The sequence below is a fragment of the Prunus persica genome, chromosome G6, assembly GCF_000346465.2.
Source record: "Prunus persica cultivar Lovell chromosome G6, Prunus_persica_NCBIv2, whole genome shotgun sequence".
Lineage (NCBI taxonomy): Eukaryota > Viridiplantae > Streptophyta > Magnoliopsida > Rosales > Rosaceae > Prunus > Prunus persica.
This window is the reverse complement of record NC_034014.1, coordinates 10,249,838-10,268,406: the sequence shown is the minus strand read 5'-3', so window position 1 is coordinate 10,268,406 and position 18,569 is coordinate 10,249,838. Positions and strand designations below refer to the sequence as shown.

The following is an 18,569-nucleotide window of genomic DNA, read 5'->3' as shown; positions in this document are numbered from 1 at the left end:
GTATATTCTTCGCTGGTATAGTCTGGGACCTCTGGTCCTTTAATACATAATGATTTCAGATAAGGACAAGAATAGGAATAGTGCCACGTTGCTAGCTATCTAACGGATATACCCAGTATTCTGGGGTATTCCTTCTAGGTGGGGAATTCTAGAGAGTTCTTATTGCAATGGTGAAGTTGGCTGGGCCATGGGCTGGGCTGTAGTTAGGGTAGAGACTGGTCTCATCAAAGAATATGTTCTTTCTTCGAGCAAAAGCGAAGATTTTGATTTCTTTCTTTGACCAACAAAGAAGATTTTCTTTCGAGTAGCTTTATACTATACAGTTTGGAAGTTATTTCAGTATTGCTACTACAACCAACCACACAGTTAAGTTCATTCTTAGTTTTCTAATAATATTGTTTTGAATTTGAATTTTGAAATGGACGAGTACATCATGGGTGAACAGCAACAGAGAAATACTTGTGTGAAATGGGCACGTGACCACCTGGGGGCTGAGCAATGGTCCTTGGGATGGATTCAGCAATAATGACATGTTTACTTGTTAGGAACAAAGGAAGTCATGAATCAAGAAGCTTAGAGGAATTAAGGAATTAGAATTGGATCAACTACTCTCCTAATGTTGATTTTAAGAATATTTAATTACGAATTTAACATAAAACTCACAAAAAAAATTTATTCATTATTTGCAAGTAAACGTATGGGACGTCAGGAATTACAATCATATACCCATTCTTGATCTGTAAACATGATATGAATGTGAAGTCAGAATTTCTCTAAAAGTTTACCCAAAAAAAGGAATATCTCTAAAAGAATTGTAATTTTCTTTATAAATTTGTCAAAAGATTCAGTACAATCTTTATGCATATATAATTTGAATAAATTAATCAAATTACTATTCAAGTACACTAACGCTTTGATCTGGATACCATGTCCAGCACTAGGTCAAATCTGTATGAGGATTTCCTTTTGAATAGAGAACCGGTATAGAGGGAGCTGTTAATGTTCAAACCAGAACCTTTTGAGCCAACGGCTTACGCTGGGGATAGTGCATTGCACAGAGATTTGTAAGCATTAACACAAAGTTTAAATTTCTCTGCAGCCATTGCCTGCAAAGATGCACAAATATCTTATCAGAAGTTATGAATGTAACAATGAAAAAGAAATCACGAAACTGACCTAATAATAATATGATAAACAAATCATGTTCATGGCAACAAAGTGCAACTAGTGCAAATAGCAGAGAAGCAACAAAAGTTAAACAAATGGCGTGCAGCAAAACAGGTCATTGTGCATAACAGCAAGACCGATCACCAAGACAAACCAGCATACAACTAAGTCAACACTCAGCAAAGCAAGCCAGATAGGAGACAGCGATAATGACAAGTCAGCATTAACATCTTGACAGCCAGCTCAGATCCCGTTCATAGGACAGCTTCAGTTAGCTTATGTTAGGAAAAAAATTTTATTTTTTTATTTTTATTTTTATATAAACGACAGTTTAAACTACTCTAAATTGCTCTAATCTACCAGAGAGGGGGGTCGAACTCAGGCACAAGGGGGTGGGTACACTGCCATTATTCTCTATAAGCTCCAATGGAGATGTATTTATTCGTTATTTGTAAACTGTTAGGAAACAGTTAGGAGTTTTGAATTTGTTATGCTTAGTTGTAAACTTGTTAAAGTCAAGTTATGGTTCAGTTGACTTGCTCCCATTGTGTATATAGGACCTACCTGACACCGAACATTTGGACATTCATCATCTCTGCGCCAATGTGATTGCTGTCAAGATTTTTCTTCACAGATTCATCATTTTCTTCAACGCATACTGTTCCAGTTCACAATTATGCACTGTAGCAAGAGTATGGTATTTTTATCTGTTTTAAAGTAAAACTTACCAGTGTTATCTGGCTAGCTAAAAAAGTGCAAAGTCATCTATCAATTCAAATAAACCAAATTAAGGGATGCGTATTTTTGTCTTGATAATTAAATGTTAAGAATTTTCAAGGGAGTAATTTGCCTTAAGACTTATTCCATATTTGTCAAAGCTCTTTACAAACAGGTTTTTTATGCCTCTATCAAGCCGCTTACCCACACAAAAATGGAAAATCACACTGTTGAATAGGCTATGACTAACAACTAAACATGATATTTTGAACACACTCAACACTTGAGTGAATTAAAGAATTCAAACTAGTCAACGATCCAAAGATTAAGAACGGACCTGTGAAGGGCCTTCATGCTTGTCAGGATGCCATTTTAAAGCTGATAAATGGAAACTGCCAGAAGGAGTCATATGTTTAAATAATACTGAAAAAGAAAACGGGGAAATATAAAATAAAGTACAAGGACTTTGTTCATATACTCCATTCAAAAATTTGGAGAGAGAAAAAAGGCCCGCTGAAGAACTTACGCTTTTTTAACATCTTCAGTCTTTAAAGGACCTGTTGGAGGCAGACCAAGAATTGTTCTATCAGAATAAGATCCTATAGTACATGATTCATCATCAGACTCCACGTCACTACTATTCTCCCATCTTTTACTTTTATCTTTCCAGCTTGATTGCTCTGACCACTCAAATCCAGATTCTGAATGTTTAAAAGAGGAGTAACGGCATGAGTCAAAAGACCAGGTGTACCATTTCTTGCCAAATGTCGCACGAAAGATAGACTCAGGATTGTTGTCACCATCTTCGGAGAAACTCTCTCTTTTGAACTTGCCTGAACAGGACAGAAAGAGAAAGCATAAGGTTTGTAAGATGCACCTAATGCAGGCAAATCATAACCTTTACCAGCCAGCAGAAAACACATGGGGGTTTTAAATTTTTACATAGAATCTCTGACTTTTCGCAATCAAATAAGTAGATATGTAAAGTTCTGAAAAATCTTATATGATAGCAGATTTAGAGATTCTTCTGACAGATATTAGCAACTTCATAAAGTTCTAAGGGTTCATCAAGAAACATGTACATTTGGGATAGCAGTTCTTCCTATTGTGCATCCAAAATCAGAAATGCATCTGATACCTAACCAGGTACATGTCACATATGACACACACCTCGGATTTATGGTAAGATCTATAAGATCTATAACTTTAGTTTACAGCATAGGAAGGTTTTATGGTAATGATTATTCAGCATAGTTTCTTACAGATAAAGTGAAAAAATCAGCCACAAGTTAACACAACATTTTAAAATTAATTATACTTGTATAATATGTTTGCTTTAAAAATGAAATAAGAAGCACACCATTTTTTCTGTATAGTTGGGAAGCACATCAGAAATGGGAGTACTTTTCATAGTATTTAAGTGTATACTACACAAATTTTCTAAGTACGAATAACTATAATCAAGTGCAATAACCACTGAACTGATGAAAAGATCATCCAGCTTTTAAAGCATTAAAGAAAATATGAGCGCTAATCCTTTTTTTTTTTTTTTTTTTTAATGAGAACAGAGACTTCATCAATAAAATTCATTAAAGTCACAGCATGGTGGTGACCAGTCTTGCACAAGATATCCACCATCCAGACAACATTAAAAGCCAACTTTTTATCATGAAGAAATCTACTGTTGGCATGAGAAAAAGTGGATCAGCAAATCATATGGCTCAGATGCAGGCCAAACATCAAAAAAGAAAGTACAGATTATTAGACAAAATTGTAAAAGTAACCAAACTATTAAGTGCAGCAAACGTAGGGCATAGAAAACAAATATAAATAAAAGGATAGGTTTAGAAAGGACAAATAAGAAGACCTCACGTTTCGTTTTCTTGGGGTGTGATTTCTCAGCATGTCGAGAAGATCTCGACCTATGTTTCTGAGGAGAGCTTCCTGAATCATTTTCATTCTGACAGTGAAAACAAACTAAGTATCACTACAGTAAAAACTAAGTGCACTTTTTTTTAATCAAAAGCAGACACAATTATATTTATAAATAAAAAAACAATCAGCAAAACACCATATTACGTGCTTCTGCCTCTGAGACATGACGGGGGAACTCTAATACCAGGAACTAGATAACTGAATTTCTAAAGTGCAAGGTGGAATTGATAGAATTGAGACGTCTCCATCGTGTCTTACATATCAATAATATATATATTTAACGATTAAGGATCCACAAGGCCATTAGAAAAATAGGAGCTATATCATCATGAATTCATGAATTCATAATATGTTTTAGTTTTTTTCGTCACTACTTTTGAGATAAATTTTCAAATGGCTCCATTTAAATCATGTTTAACTATATCCAAATCCAAGTTGAATGGAATGTGGACATTCAATCAGAATTTAATGCCAAAGTATCCTCAGAGAAATATAAAAGAAACGAAACACATAAACAAATTAAAAAATTTATTTTAATGCAACAAAAAAAAAGGGCATTCCAATGTATAGATGCACACCCTCGTTTCAAAATAATGAGTAAAACAATGGAATTTTGCCAAGTTGTTTCATATATAGAGACTTCAACGAGACTATATACAAAAACAAGAGGATCAGTCTACCTGAATGTTCTGAAAGAAATTTTTAGAGGACCCACTGTTGAAGAGGAGGTTTTTCAGGGCTTTCTTTGTATCAGCACGCTTTTGACGTGTTGCGTATCTGATGTAATTCTGAAATGCACACTTCAAATGTTAAGCTTCAATTTAGAAAATTCATAATTATGAAAGAGACAGAGAGGCAGGGAGGGAAAACTGATACTAAGCAGTGAAACGACAGACTCCTAACTGGGTATAAGAGTTGGTACAATCATAAAAGAGGGTACTCCCTTGCTTTATAAGAGCATACAATAAATGGAATGAGGGACAAAACTATTGCAAGAAATAAGAGAATATAAAAGGCACATCTAAATTTATTTATCTTTCCCTCTGGACAGCCTGTTTGACTTGGAATTCAGATTACATTCTAGAACATGTGAAGGAAAAGGCTTGATAGCTAATAAACATTTAGCAGGTTAAAGACCAACCAGGGATTTAAAAAACATTTAAAAAAAAATGTGAATAAAAAAAGACAGCACAGTCTAGATACTGGCACGGGCTGAAAAGGATAACACAAGATAAGGATGCATCTGCTTATTGAAAAGCAAACATGCTGCCGAACAGGGCTGAAATGCAATTTGAAGCAGGGAAGATGAATGGAAATAATAGCTTTTCAAGCTACAATGTACTTGGCAATAAAAAGCAATAGAACTGAAGAATATATAGTTTGGAAACATCAGACAACAGCAAAGTAGGCCATCACATATTACAGCAGCACCAAAATTTATTAATATTACATATTACGATACTCACTCCGGCTAGCTTCCAATTTGCACTTATTTTAAGACTGGAAATGCCCCAGAAAGGGAGATTACAACCAGAAGTGAGACCACCAGAGCATCCAAGATCTCTCTCTCTCTCTCTCTCTCTCTCTCTCTCTCTCTAGACTTTTTCATTTGCTTGGAGCTAAACTTTCCATTTGAGGCAGAAACTTGTTGCAGAACCAGCAGTTTTCTTAAACTCATAAGTATGCTACGCAGTAATTAACAACAAATCTTATGTCCCATAATAGTTTGTGGAGCATCTTTTTTTCAAACTTGTCACCAAACAAAATCCCTCCTTCCACATGTATACGAATTTTAAACATGCATGTCTGTTCTGTCTCTGCCATAAAATGGCATACTCAAGAAGCGCCTACAATCTGTATATTGGTAACAACTAATTTGCCTATCTTGGCTTTCTACTAAATCACGGATTGAGAGCATTTACATTCACTTAGTCTGCTGAATTAGACGACATAGGTAGACTGAAGACCAATACATTCTCCCTTCAAAATTAATCATTAAGCATAAAAATAGTCTTTATAGGGGAGATAAATGATAGGAACTAGCCTTTCTTGTGCCAAAGGCAAGAGTAGAAGTTTGCATCTTTCAAGACTATTAAACTCTTAGGACTTTTTCCCAGACAAACAACCAATCAAATTTCACGCTCGAGAATTAACAATTCCCACATATGATTATCATGTGGAAAGCACACCATAAAGGGGGAAAAAGATTAAAGCCCTGTGTGCAGTGTCAGTTTTTGCTGCCTTTGCTTGCTATCATTGGCATGTATTTTCTATATAAGAATTCCGAAATTAGCACAGAATTAATACCTTTGATGGTTGTTGACTGCTTTTTACATCCTGCAAAAACATTTGAATCAACAGACATTCTTATAGAAAGCAAAATCGTGTTATTTCAAATTTTATCTAATTGACGAGTATTCTAAAAAACTTAATAATTTAAAAAAACTAAATATGCATCACAAACATTAAGATACAGATGAATCAATTTGCACAATCAAATTACACCAAGATGCCTTAAACCTCTCTCGGTAGAAAATGCAAAGGTAGGAGAAACCTTAAAATTTGACCTACACCTGACACTAACCGGATCACTTGGAAACCTTAGAAGACGAACAAATCACCACTTATATTACAGGTTCTCTCTGCCTTGATGTCAAAGATAAAAATATATATATATATATTTAAATGAAATCATGGAGAGTCTAATAAAAATGAAATCATCAAAGAGAAAAACAACTCACGAAGGTCCATTTGTTCTTCCACTTCTCGAATGAAGTTGGAGTAGAATGGAACCAAGCGAAGCGGGTTGCTGTAGAAGTTGATGAAATCAATGAATTCTCGAGTAGAAACAAGTTTCTCCATCTGAATATTTGCATTTATGGAGAGGAAAATCTGGAAAAAGTTGTATCCAGGTTGCAAACAAGAAACCACGGCCTGGGGAGAAGAATTGTGAGCCCTGAAAAGAGACAGAGGAAGAGACTGAGGCAGAGAGGAAGAAGACGGAAAAGAAAAAAAGGTTGATTGTACCGGTGCAGCCAATCATCCAAGGGCTGATATTTCATTTTAAAAATTAAGGGCTGAGATTGAATGACCTGATGACTTGTTAAGCCATTTTTATTAAGGAGCACGTGAAATACACGTGACAGAGAAAACAAAGAATAATCCCTCGCGTGCACTGGAGATCGGAATGTCGACAAAGTTGCATGAACCAGCAGTCGAACAAGGCTCTCGAAATGATCAACAGGGTATTATGCTGTGTCATTATTTCATTTTGGTATAATAGCTCAAATTCAAGAGTGTCTCAGCTCTAGTGGCTTAGGCTACAGCTTGAACAATGTATTGAGTGCATATGGTAGCTCCTAGTATATCTGCAGCAGGTAGTTTTCAGAAAGAATTAACCAATCAAGTTCCAAATAATCTAGTGAAAATCATATGACAGATGAACAGAGAGCACCAATGAAAGCTAGCAGATTTAAGGTCCTTGAGAAAGATGCAGCTAGGAGCCGCCAATTGCACGTAGACGTTACGAAATTGCATACTATGCAATTGCATATTGTAAACTAAGAATTGCCCACATGTCCTTTCTTTTGCTGCGTGCGTACAACAGCTGCTGTCCTTTTGTTTTTAAAGTTCTAAGCAAAACGACTTCATGTTCTACAAGGGCCCAAAAAAAAAAAGAGAGGAATAAACATGTGAGTGCGACTGCAATTCCTACATGCTATTTAGTATATGATAAATTAATTGGGTTATTGGATGAAAAACAAATTGGGCCTTAAATAAGGATTGTCCTTGCATAAATTTGTAGGGCTGCAATATTAATTATCTATAAAGTCTGCAATGTTAATATCGATCAAGTATGTATAAAATTACATTATTTTAAATAAATAAAAAAATAAATAAAAAGAAACCAAGTTTGTATAAAATATTGTCATTTTTTTCATGATATGAAAGCTCGTGGGGAACAATTGTAACTTAATTGTAATGTTCTATTTTTTTTTTCTATGAATTACAAATGAGATTAGTATTGTTTAAATTCTAAAGGGTTTTTTTTTTTTTTTTTTGGATAGGAAATTCTAAGGTATTTGGTTGTCTATCTTTTTGGGGGATTTTTTTTTTTTTTTTGAGCTTTTAGCGTTTTAAAAATTGCCCATTCCTTGAAAAATTCTTGGGTCCGCCAGTGCATGCATACTTGGTGAGATTATCACCTTCTTCTGAGAGTCTAATATTTAGGGGCTAACATTTGTGTACTCTACAAGTTATAAATTGAGCTAAACGTATTACAAAAAATTTAGGTGAAGTATTTTCTTTGTTTCTATTTCTTTTTTGAGATCTTATTTCTTATTTATGTGATATGCAGTCTTGGTTAGAGAAAATAGATGATATCACATTTAATTTTCTATAGCTTTAAGGTAGTAGTAGATTATCCGTATTGTCATGCAAATGAACACACACAAAAAAGAGGCCCTCTAGCCAAAAAAGAGGAAATTTGGTGATCTTTGCATATATTATAAGAGTGTGAGCCAATGAGTCTTCTAGTAAAAATGAAAAAAGTTTAAAACCAAAAGAAGGGCGGAATGCAATTGCATATTGTAAACTAAGAATTACAAACGGACGTTACGAAATTGCATATATATATATATGCAGTTGCATATTGTAAAATGAGAATTGCACATAGAAGCTACGAAAATTGCATACAGGTTAATGCATATACATATTATAAACTGAGAATTGCACACATGTGCTATCAAATATGCGATATATGCCCACAAAAACCATTAAACGTGGCTAAATTGTTGATTTAGTCCTTGAACTTGCACCAAATTTTCAATTTATCTCATTATCTTTTTTTTAATAAAATTAAGGATATGAATTTTTCTTTATCGCCAATGTCTCCCCTGCCGTTTAATTTCCTAACATTTCGTCCAATCTGTCATTAAATATGAGGGTAAATTGGTCATTTCATAGGTTAAAAATAATTGAATTATGTAAAATAAAATAATATGAAAGGATGTTAAATATATGCCCTAAAGTCAAAAACATGTGATGTTGCTTTCTTTTCTGGACATTTCACCATCATTTATGGGCAAAATCGTTGTTTTCAACTATGATATTTAGTATACAATCATAACAGCACAACAATCCTTGGAATATGAGTCGTATGAGGACTATGCAATGAGATTGGATATAAGAAGACTTCTCATACTTCCACTTCATTTCCTAAACATTCATGGTCATATGATTATCAATTGGGCATTGATCATAATCGAAAAAGTCCAATTTTCTTTTTTGTCAATTCAATGTGGCTCAATCAATTGACCATTAAGTAATAATTTTTGTTGAAAGTTTTTAAATTTGTATCAACAATCATATGTTTGATATTATTGATTTTTTTTAATTAACAATATAGTAATAATTGGAGATAATCAACAAAGTTCAATATTATTCCCAATAGTTTATTGGGTTGAATTAGTAGTAAATCACGAAAGTTATATTGAGTAATTTATGCCAACAAACATACCTAACGAATGCTAAGCGACTCGTTCGTCAGGTAGATGATGTTGTTCATTGACCAAATTACCTAACGAACTCCATGATTTACTCAACAAACAAGGTATTTTACTCCAAAGACGCAAGAGGTGTATTTGTTGAGTAAAGTTCGTCGTTCCCCAGGAAATTGGACCAACTAAAATACTTTATCAAACAAACGCGCTATTTTTCACACTAATATAGGTGGTGCGTTCGTTGAATAATCCATTTTTTCTTTTATTTTTTTTCCCCGATTTTCGTTTATCGATAAGAGTAGTTATCCATTACTATTAGGCTTATTGTCCCCTTTTAAATTTTTACTTTTTCAGAGTTATTATCCGTAGAAAGAATTTAGCACTTTCACATTTAATAATCTATTATACACATACGTACATATTTTAAAATAATACATTCGTGTTCTATACACGTGTCACATTTTTTAAAAAGAAAATGTGGGATAGTTGTATTGTACATGCACATACGTATTTCTAACCTTTAATACACGTATTTTTTACAAAATTTACAGTAAGACACACAAAATTCACGTATTATACAAATAATTCTCACATACTATTGAATAAGAATAATATATGTTGTAAAAATTTATATTAAAATATTATTTAGTAGACGATTAATATTTACTTTGGATATGTTGAAACTAGCAAATTAATATGTATAAAGTACAAACTAATGCAATTAGGAATGTCCTTTTTTCTTAATATTTTTTTTATTAAATAGCATAGCCATGCAGCTATACCTTTTGAATATAATGTATTTAAATAGTATAGTCGGGTGTCTATAATAAAACTTGTTTTTGAAATGTGGCGATTATTTTGACAAGTGGCGCTAGAGGGTCCCTTTAAAAATAATAATAAATAATACAGCGCACGGGTGTACTCCGTGTTTTTTTATTTATTTAAAAATAGACTAGGTTTGACATGTGGCGGCTAATCGGTGGGGGTACCTTTTGATTAACAATAGTCTAGCGACACAGCTATACTTAGTTTTTTTTCATTTTCAGCCTCACGGCTATACTATTTTACACATGGGTGCCAAAGGGCTGTGCGTCTGTCCTCTTTTTTTTTATGCGGTAAATCATATAGCCGGGAGGCTATACTCGATTTTTTAAATCTTTTTAAAAAATAGTATAGTCGCGGCTTTACTCGAAAAATTATTTTCGATATATGTATATATAGGGATCCGTTTTTTCTTTTAATTTTTTTCCCCTATTTTCGTTTATCGATAAGAATAGTTATCCATTACTATTAGGCCTATTGTCCCCTTTTAATTTTTTAATTTTTCAGAGTTATTCCTGTATAAAGAATTTAGCACTTTCACATTTAATAATCTATTATACACAAACGTACGTATTTTTCAATAATATATTCGTGTTATATAAAAGTCTCACGTTTTAAAAAAAGGAAATGTGGAATAGTCGTATTTGAATAAGAATAATATATGTTATAAAAAATTATATTACAATATTATATAGTAGACGATTAATATCTACTTTGAATATGTTGAAACTAGCAAATTAATAAAAAAAATTTAAAAAGATTTATTGTATAAAGTATAAACTAATGCAATTAGGAGTGTCCTTTTCTTTTCTTTTTTTAATAAATCTTTTATACTTATTGCATTATAGTATAGTCGCGGCTAAACACTTATAAAGTATAAACTAGCAAATTAATATAAAGTATAAACTAATGCAATTAGGAGTGTCAAAAATAAGCGCCACTTGTCAAAAATAAGCGCCACTTATCCACTCCTATTCAATAAATCTTTTATACTTATTGCATTATAGTATAGTCGCGGCTAAACACTTATAAAGTATAAACTAGCAAATTAATATAAAGTATAAACTAATGCAATTAGGAGTGTCCTTTTCTTTTCTTTTTTTAATAAAAAAAATTTATTAAATAGCATAGCCATGCTGCTATAACGTTTGAACATAATGTATTTAAATAGTACGGCCGGGCGGCTATACTTCGATTTTGTTTATTAAAAAAAAAACTTGTTTTTGACATGTCCCTTTAACAATAAAAATAAAATAGTACAACCGCACGGTTATACTCCATGTTTTCTATTTTTTTAAAAATAGCCTAGGTTTGACACGTGGGGGTCCCTTTTTTATTAAAAATAGTCTAGCGGAATGGCTATACTTAGTTTTTTAAAATTTTCAAGTATTGCCGCATGGCTATATTATTTTACACGTGGGCGCCAAAGGCTGTGCGTCTATCCTTTTTTTAATATATTAAATAGTCTAGCCGAGCGGCTATACTCTATTTTTAAATGTTTTTAAAAAATAGTACCGCCGGGCGGCTTTGTTGTTTTTTAATTTTGTTTTTGAAAGTTGTCTTCAATAAATTGGCTTCAATATATATATGTATATATATATATATATATACAGTCATGATCTCTTGGACTACAGGGGTCCAAGAGATTTGTGGTCACTCACCGTTAGATGTAAATTCAACGGTTCACTCACTCTTGCACTCCTTTTAAGAAACTTTTTTGAACCATTGGACCCCTGTAGTCCAAGAGATCAGGACTGTATATATATATATATATATACGGATCCTTTTTTTCTTATAATTTTTTTCTTATATATATATATATATACACGTGGCGCTAGAGGGTCCCTTTAAAAATAAAAAAATAGTACCGCCACACGACTATACTCCATGTTTTCTTTTCTTTTCTTTTCTTTTCTTTTTTTTTTAAAAAAAAAGACTAGGTTTGACATGTGGCAGCTAATTGGTGGGGGTCCTTTTTTATTAAAAATAAAACAGCCGCATGGCTATACTTAGTTTTTTAATTTTTCACGTATAGCTGAGCGCCAGAGGGCTGTGCGTCTGTCCTCTTTTTTTTTTTTTTTTTTTCATATAGTAAATAGTATAGTCATACGGCTATACCCGATTTTGTTAAATATTTTTATAAAATAGTATAGCCGGACAACGTTACTGTTCTTTTTTTTTTATAAAAAATTGTCTTCAGTATATATATAGGGATCCTTTTTTTCTTGTAATTTTTTCCCCGATTTTCGTGTATCGATAAGAGTAGTTATCCATTACTATTAGGCCTCCCTTTTAATTTTTTACTTTTTCAGAGTTATTACTCGTATACAGAATAGCACTTTCACGTTTAATAATCTATTATATACATACGCACATATTTTTCAATATTACATTCGTGTTTTTGACACATGGCGCTTATTTTTGACACGTGGCGCTAGAGTCCCTTTAAAAATAAAAATAAATAGTACAGCCGCACGGCTACACTCCGTGTTTTCTATTTTTTTTAAAATAGACTCGGTTTGACACATGGCGGCTAATCGGTGGCGGCCCTTTTTTTTTTAATTAAAAATAGCCTAGCAGCAAGGCTATACTTAGTTTATATATATATTTTTCAAGTATAGCAGGACGATTATACTATTTTACACGTGGGAGCCAAATTGTTGTGTGTCTGTCCCTTTTTTTATATTTTATATATAAATAATATTGCGGCACGGCTATTCCCGATTTTTTACATCTTTTTAAAATATAGTATAGCAGGCGGCGTTACTTTTTTATTTATTTATTATTATTTAAAATTGTCTTCAATATATATATATAGGGATCCTTTTTATCTTTTAATTTTTTTCCCCTATTTTCGTTTATCGATAAGAGTAGTTATCCATTACTATTACGCCTATTGTCCCCTTTTAATTTTTTAATTTTCCAGAGTTATTACCAATATAGAGAATTTAGCGCTTTCACGTTTAATAATATATTATACACATACGTACATATTTTTTAATAATATATTCGTGTTCTATATACGTCTCACGCTTTTTAAAAAGGAAATGTGGAATAGTCGTATTTGAATAAGAATAATATATGTTATAAAAAATTATATTACAATATTATATAATAGACGATTAATATATACTTTGAATATGTTGAAACTAGCAAATTAATATGTATAAAGTACAAACTAATGCAATTAGGAGGGTCCTTTTTTCTTTATTTATTTTTTCTTAAATAGCATAGCCATGTGGCTTTACGTTTTTTTTTCTTTTTTTCTTTTTAAATTGTCTTCAATATATATATATATATATGTATATATATAGGGATCCTTTTTTTCTTTTAACTTTTTTCCCTGATTTTCGTGTATCGATAAGAGTTATTGCTTAGGGTTTTTATTACTAACCCCCATCTAGAATGGGATCCAAACCCTTGCCATTGAAGAGGAGGAGCGCCTGATCGTATATAACATAAAACTTTACACCTGAATTAATAAGTTATTGTAACTATGTGAGATTATTATGCATACGTGACCTTGGCATTTTGTTGTTCTGACGTTCTCATCGTAAGTACGTACTTTCAGTTTGGAAGTTTGCATGCAAAGGAAACTCGAAGCAAACCAAAGCCCTTCAACTAGTTCAACAGCTTTGGAAAAAATCTTAAAACTTGACGACCAAGTGGTCATGAGCTTTGTTGATGCTCAAAATGGCCCGGCCAATATTGAGTCCAACTTAGTGATTAGATGTGCTGAGTCTTCGGCAGAGAAGAAGGGTGAGGCCCTTGGTAAAATGGGTTGGTGAGAGACCTGTAGAAGGTAAAAAGAGGAGAAGCAATCGTTAAGCTTCGGACACCGGTGTGGTGCCGGCCGAAGGTTCTCCGATGCCTAAGTCAGTTACAAGTAGTAATTCTGGCAGAGTAACAGTAAAAGTGGGAGAGTAGTTCTTTGTACCTGGGTACTGTTCCCTATTTATAGGGAGGTGAAAGTAGGAGTTTTGCACAAAGTTCCAATGTGGGACTTTGTGCAAGCCATTGTGGTGGCGACACGTGTCCTGGAGATTAGGTTTGGCAGCTGAGAGCTTCGGCAGGTGTCTGGCACCTCGGAAGTGTGTCTTCCTTCGGCATGGGAGAAGGCGTGGCTGCCTTGGTGCTAGTTGCTTTGATGCTGGGTCTGCTCGGTTCATTATGGTGTAAACAGTAGTCCCCCAAGTTCGCGGTCGAGAAGTAACTTCTGGGTTGGGAACTTGTGAGTTTTTGTAATTGTAACCGAGCATTCCAGCTTCATTGGGAGCCGCAGGGCACTCCCTAGTCCCCCAAGTTGGCAAGCTAGGAGTTACGTCAACACATGGTAGCAGGGTACCTGGGTACTTGGGCATGTTGCAGATAGGATGGGAGCTGGGTCCCTAGGGGAGCCAGACCTTCGAGGGAGCCGGGTACTTTGAAAATTTTGGAGACTCCAATTCTTTCATGGCTCCTGCCGTTCGGCAAGGGTCTAGCTCCCTTTTTTTTTTTTTTTTTTTTTTTTTTGAATGGCCGGGCCATTTGGAAATTTTGGCCCTCTCCGCAAAAAATTCCATGGCCCTTGCCGTTCGGCAAGGGTCTAGCCACACTTGTTTTTTTTTTTTTTTTTGTTATTCCCCGGGAGCTAGGCCATTTTGGTTTGGGCCTTCGGCATGGGGCTGGAGTTGGGCTCAAAGTGGGCTAGGGTTTTGAGAGGGGCTAGGGTTTTAAGAGGGGTATAAAACTTATATGGTGCATTATGCCGTTTGGCAAGATGTCATTCGGTAGTGTTGTATACTTTGGGATTGGGAGGAAACAAAAACTTGGGAGTTGAACTTGCCGTTCGGCAAGTCCTAGAGGTCACGGTTTGGGGTGGCCGTTTTGTTCTTCGGCAAGTCTTGGCAAGGTTCTTCATCGAAGCTTGGCAGCGGCACTCTGTCTTCGGCAAGCAGGGCGGCAGCACCGAGTTTGGTTCGTCTTCGGCAAGGCAAGGCAGCAGCGAGTTTGATTTGTCTTCGGCAGGTTCTGGCGGCGCGGCAGCTGGGTTGTAGAGCTGGGTTGCCGAAGGGGCTGGGCAGTGGTGGGCACGGCTGCAGCAGGCTGCGCTTGTCCAAGGAGTAGGTTTTGAAATATTTGCTGAACCCTTGCCGATCGGCAAGGGTGGTGTGTTGGCTGGTTGCGCGCTTCGACTGGGGTTGTAGAAGATTGGATCTTCTCGGATCCTGCCGTTCGGCAGGGAGCTTGTGTCCACGGGCTGGGCAGTGGAACTTTGCTTCGGCAGGGCAGGTCTTGGGCTTCTAGTGGTTGCTTCGGCAGCTGGAGCAAGGTACGAAAACAGCACCCGATTTGATTCGGAAGGCCCTTGCCGTTCGACAAGGGTGATTGGAGGAAACTTGCGGCCAACTCATCCAAGTGTCTAGCTCCTTTTTCGTTCGGCAGTTGGGGTGAAAACTAGGTGGGCCTAGTGGTCTTCACTAGCTGGGCCGAAAAATAGCTGGGCCGTCCATAAGGCAGGTGAGCCCCCTATTTATTGTTTCGTGGGCCTTGCCGTTCGGCAAGTCCATCAGTAATGTGTTGTGAAATTGGTTTGGGTGTCTTGATGAATTTTGGGCTTAGCCTTGTAATAGGATTGGGCTTATGGAGTAGGCTAGCAAACTTGAAATTTTGGGACTCCATTTTGTGTTTGCGCGGGCCTTGCCGTTCGGCAAGGTCCCTAAATTTCTCACAATTGTCTGTTTCTTGCTTGCATATTTGAAAATTGAATTTCAAATTGTGTGTAGGTACAAGGGATTTAGGAGGGAATATGAAAGGGTGCTAGGGTTTGCTCGTGAAACGAGACGTGGTACCCTTAGTTGGCTATTTAATAGAAACTTGGGTGGTGAAGGCATCACACTTGGCTTGAGTTGAGAAAAATTGTGAGAATTTGAGGAGGAGGAGAAGAGATTTCCGGCGAAGGTTTTGTGGTGGTGCTTGTGGCTGAGGTGATTTCCGGCGACTTGTACGTGGTGGTACGAACAAGGTTAGACCTTATTTCGCTTGAACTTTTGAATTGAAATGTCTTGTTTTGCATGAACATGTTGAAGGTTAGGAAGAACACATTGAACATGAGCATGAACATGATGAACATGTTGAACATGTGTATGAACATGTAGAATTCTTGCCTGGCATGAAGATTTGGCAAATTTTTGTTGTTGTGGTTCGATCTTCTCTGCATGTGCATTTAGTTCCTTTTTCTTGTTTTTCCATATTTGTAGATGTCTGAAAGTTCTGATAAGGAAAGTCTTGACCCCCCTGCCTTCGGCGGGGACGATACTGAGAGTCAAGAGCCGAGTCAATATATATGTTCTGAAGAGGAAAGTTCAGAGACAGAGGGTATGGTGGAAGGAACCATAGAAAGTAGGATGATAGGGCCTGGGGGTGAGAGGGCTGAGCCATCGGGAGACTCTGGGTCGGCTGCATATAGGGAGATGCAGAGAAATTATATAGAGTTAGAGGCTATAGCAAATCGGGTTCTAGCCTTGCCTCAGACGCAAGAAGTGGGTTCGAGCAACCAGGCATCACCATCAGGGTCTGTGGGTATAGCCATGGCTTCGGTGTCAGAGGGATTAGACATCCGGGTTGGTGTCCCGTTGCCGAGGCGGAATACACTTACAGAAGCGAAATTGGCCCAGCTACGAACAGATTTTTGTGTGCCAGCCTATGTGGGCTTGAGGTTACCCACTGAGGCCGATGTAGTCAGATATCCCTCAGATGGCTCCGTGATAATTTTTACAGATATGTATCGGCACGGCTTCAGACTGCCGTTTCATCCGTGGGTTCAGATGATGTTGGCGAAGTTGGGGTATGCACCGGGGCAGTATAATCCCAACTTTTGGATTCTTCTTCATGGGGTGTATATCGTCTGGTGGTTGGCTGGGTTAGGGGAGCCAACGTTTGAGCAGTTCATGTACCTGTACTCCATTTCGAAGCAACAGGGGAATTTTGGCTGGGTACAGGCTAATTGCCGAAAGGCGAAGGAGAGGGGCTATTTTATTGGACACAAGCCCACAACGCAAAAGTCCTGGAGGAACAGGTGGTGCTTGGCCTATGGGGACTGGGAATGTCCTCCAGGGAAGAGCGTTGTCCAGCACATTCCTACCCACTTCCAGTCTATAGGTCCTTGCCCCATCCTTTAAGATTGTCCAATGCCTGATTGTGTTGTTTTGGCTCCTATTTTTGGTTCTGTACTTCCTCTGTGCCAGTGTAAATGGCTAAGTAGTTTCTAACTCTTGATGCAGGTTCAGTGAAGTGGGGCCCTATCTCCAAGGAGCAAGAAGACGAAGTTGAGTGGGTGAGGGCGCAGCTATCAGAGACTGAGCGTGAGTGCGGGAACCTAGTCACGCAGAAGAATTTGTTTGAGTCCGGACTGCTGCAAGGAAGTAAGTACCTGGGTTATCTTTTTGTTGTGTGCTGAACCTCTGTGAGTTTGAGTAATAGAATTGCTTTGTTTGTTTTGACAGTGGCTGGCATCATAAGGGGGAGCACGAAGGTGGCCGTAGACATTGATGAGGCCGAGATGCAGAAGCGGCTGAGGGAGTCTCGGGCCAAGAAAGCTGAGAAGAGTGCTGGAAAACGACCCAGGGATGATGATGAGGGTCGGGTCGCGGACGTGCTGGGGAAAAGGAAAGCCTTGGAGGAGGCTCATCAGCGTGTGATGGGGTCAGGGCCGAGACTTCCGCCCTTTGATCTGCAGGCACCGCCGAAGCTACCCTTCGGCATGGAGGACGTGTTCGCTGAAGGGGTAGAGAAGGTAGACTTCGGCAGGCTACGCCAGCAGAAGAAGGAGGTCAACCTGGCTATGCACCGGCAGGAGGTGCCTTTAGTGAACGTCTTCCTGGAAGGCGTGAAGAGCCACCCTGAGGCCCTGGCGAGGACTCCAGCTTCTTCCTTCATTGACCGGGCCCAAAAGACGATCCTCACCTCTGCCTATGTAAGTGTTTAGGCCCTTTTTGAATGTATTTGTGTTGGATTATTTATGTGTGGATTGACTAACATGGTTTTGTTTTGCAGGCCTTTGGCGAGATGTACGTCAGCATGGCTAAGGCTGACAAGGAGATCCAGAGGCTGAAGAGGCGGGATGAGCAAGCCAAGAGCAAAGTGGCGGAGGCGCAGGAGGCCATCCGAGAGAAGAACGCCTTGCTGGTGCAAAAGGCGGCCTTGGTCGAGGAGGTGGAGGAGCTGAAGAGATCGAAGGCCGAGGAGGTGGCTGCTGCCCGAGTCGAGGCGATTGAATCCTTCCGATCCTCAGAGGAGCTGAAGAGCTATATCATGGATCGACTGGTTGATGAGCAGCTTCGCTGGGAAGATAGGTTGGTTAGGTTCAACCCCTCGGTGGAGATTAACTTTGACACCAGTGGCGAGCCTCCTGCACAGACCCCTCCTGCTGATGCTAGCGCCCCGACA

The 18,569-nt window shown here is 37.2% G+C and overlaps 1 protein-coding gene across 3 annotated transcripts; it reads right to left on the bottom strand.

Annotated features, from left to right (window-relative positions):
* On the bottom strand, positions 799 to 6,820 carry LOC18774677. 3 transcript variants are annotated; one of them, XR_002272353.1, is made up of 7 exons: positions 6,561 to 6,820; positions 6,127 to 6,156; positions 4,500 to 4,607; positions 3,757 to 3,844; positions 2,411 to 2,717; positions 2,222 to 2,307; positions 799 to 1,106 (listed from the first exon to the last, which is right to left on the bottom strand). XR_002272353.1 is itself a non-coding variant. In XM_007206537.2 (7 exons), the coding sequence occupies exons 1-7, from the start codon at positions 6,693 to 6,695 to the stop codon at positions 1,032 to 1,034; spliced, it is 798 nt and encodes a 265-aa protein (XP_007206599.2). In that variant the 5' UTR covers positions 6,696 to 6,819; the 3' UTR covers positions 799 to 1,031. The 3 variants fall into 3 exon arrangements, 2 of the variants coding, with proteins under 2 accessions (XP_007206599.2, XP_020423016.1); XM_007206537.2 differs by having other exon boundaries at positions 2,222 to 2,276; positions 6,561 to 6,819; XM_020567427.1 differs by lacking the exon at positions 6,127 to 6,156 and having other exon boundaries at positions 2,222 to 2,276.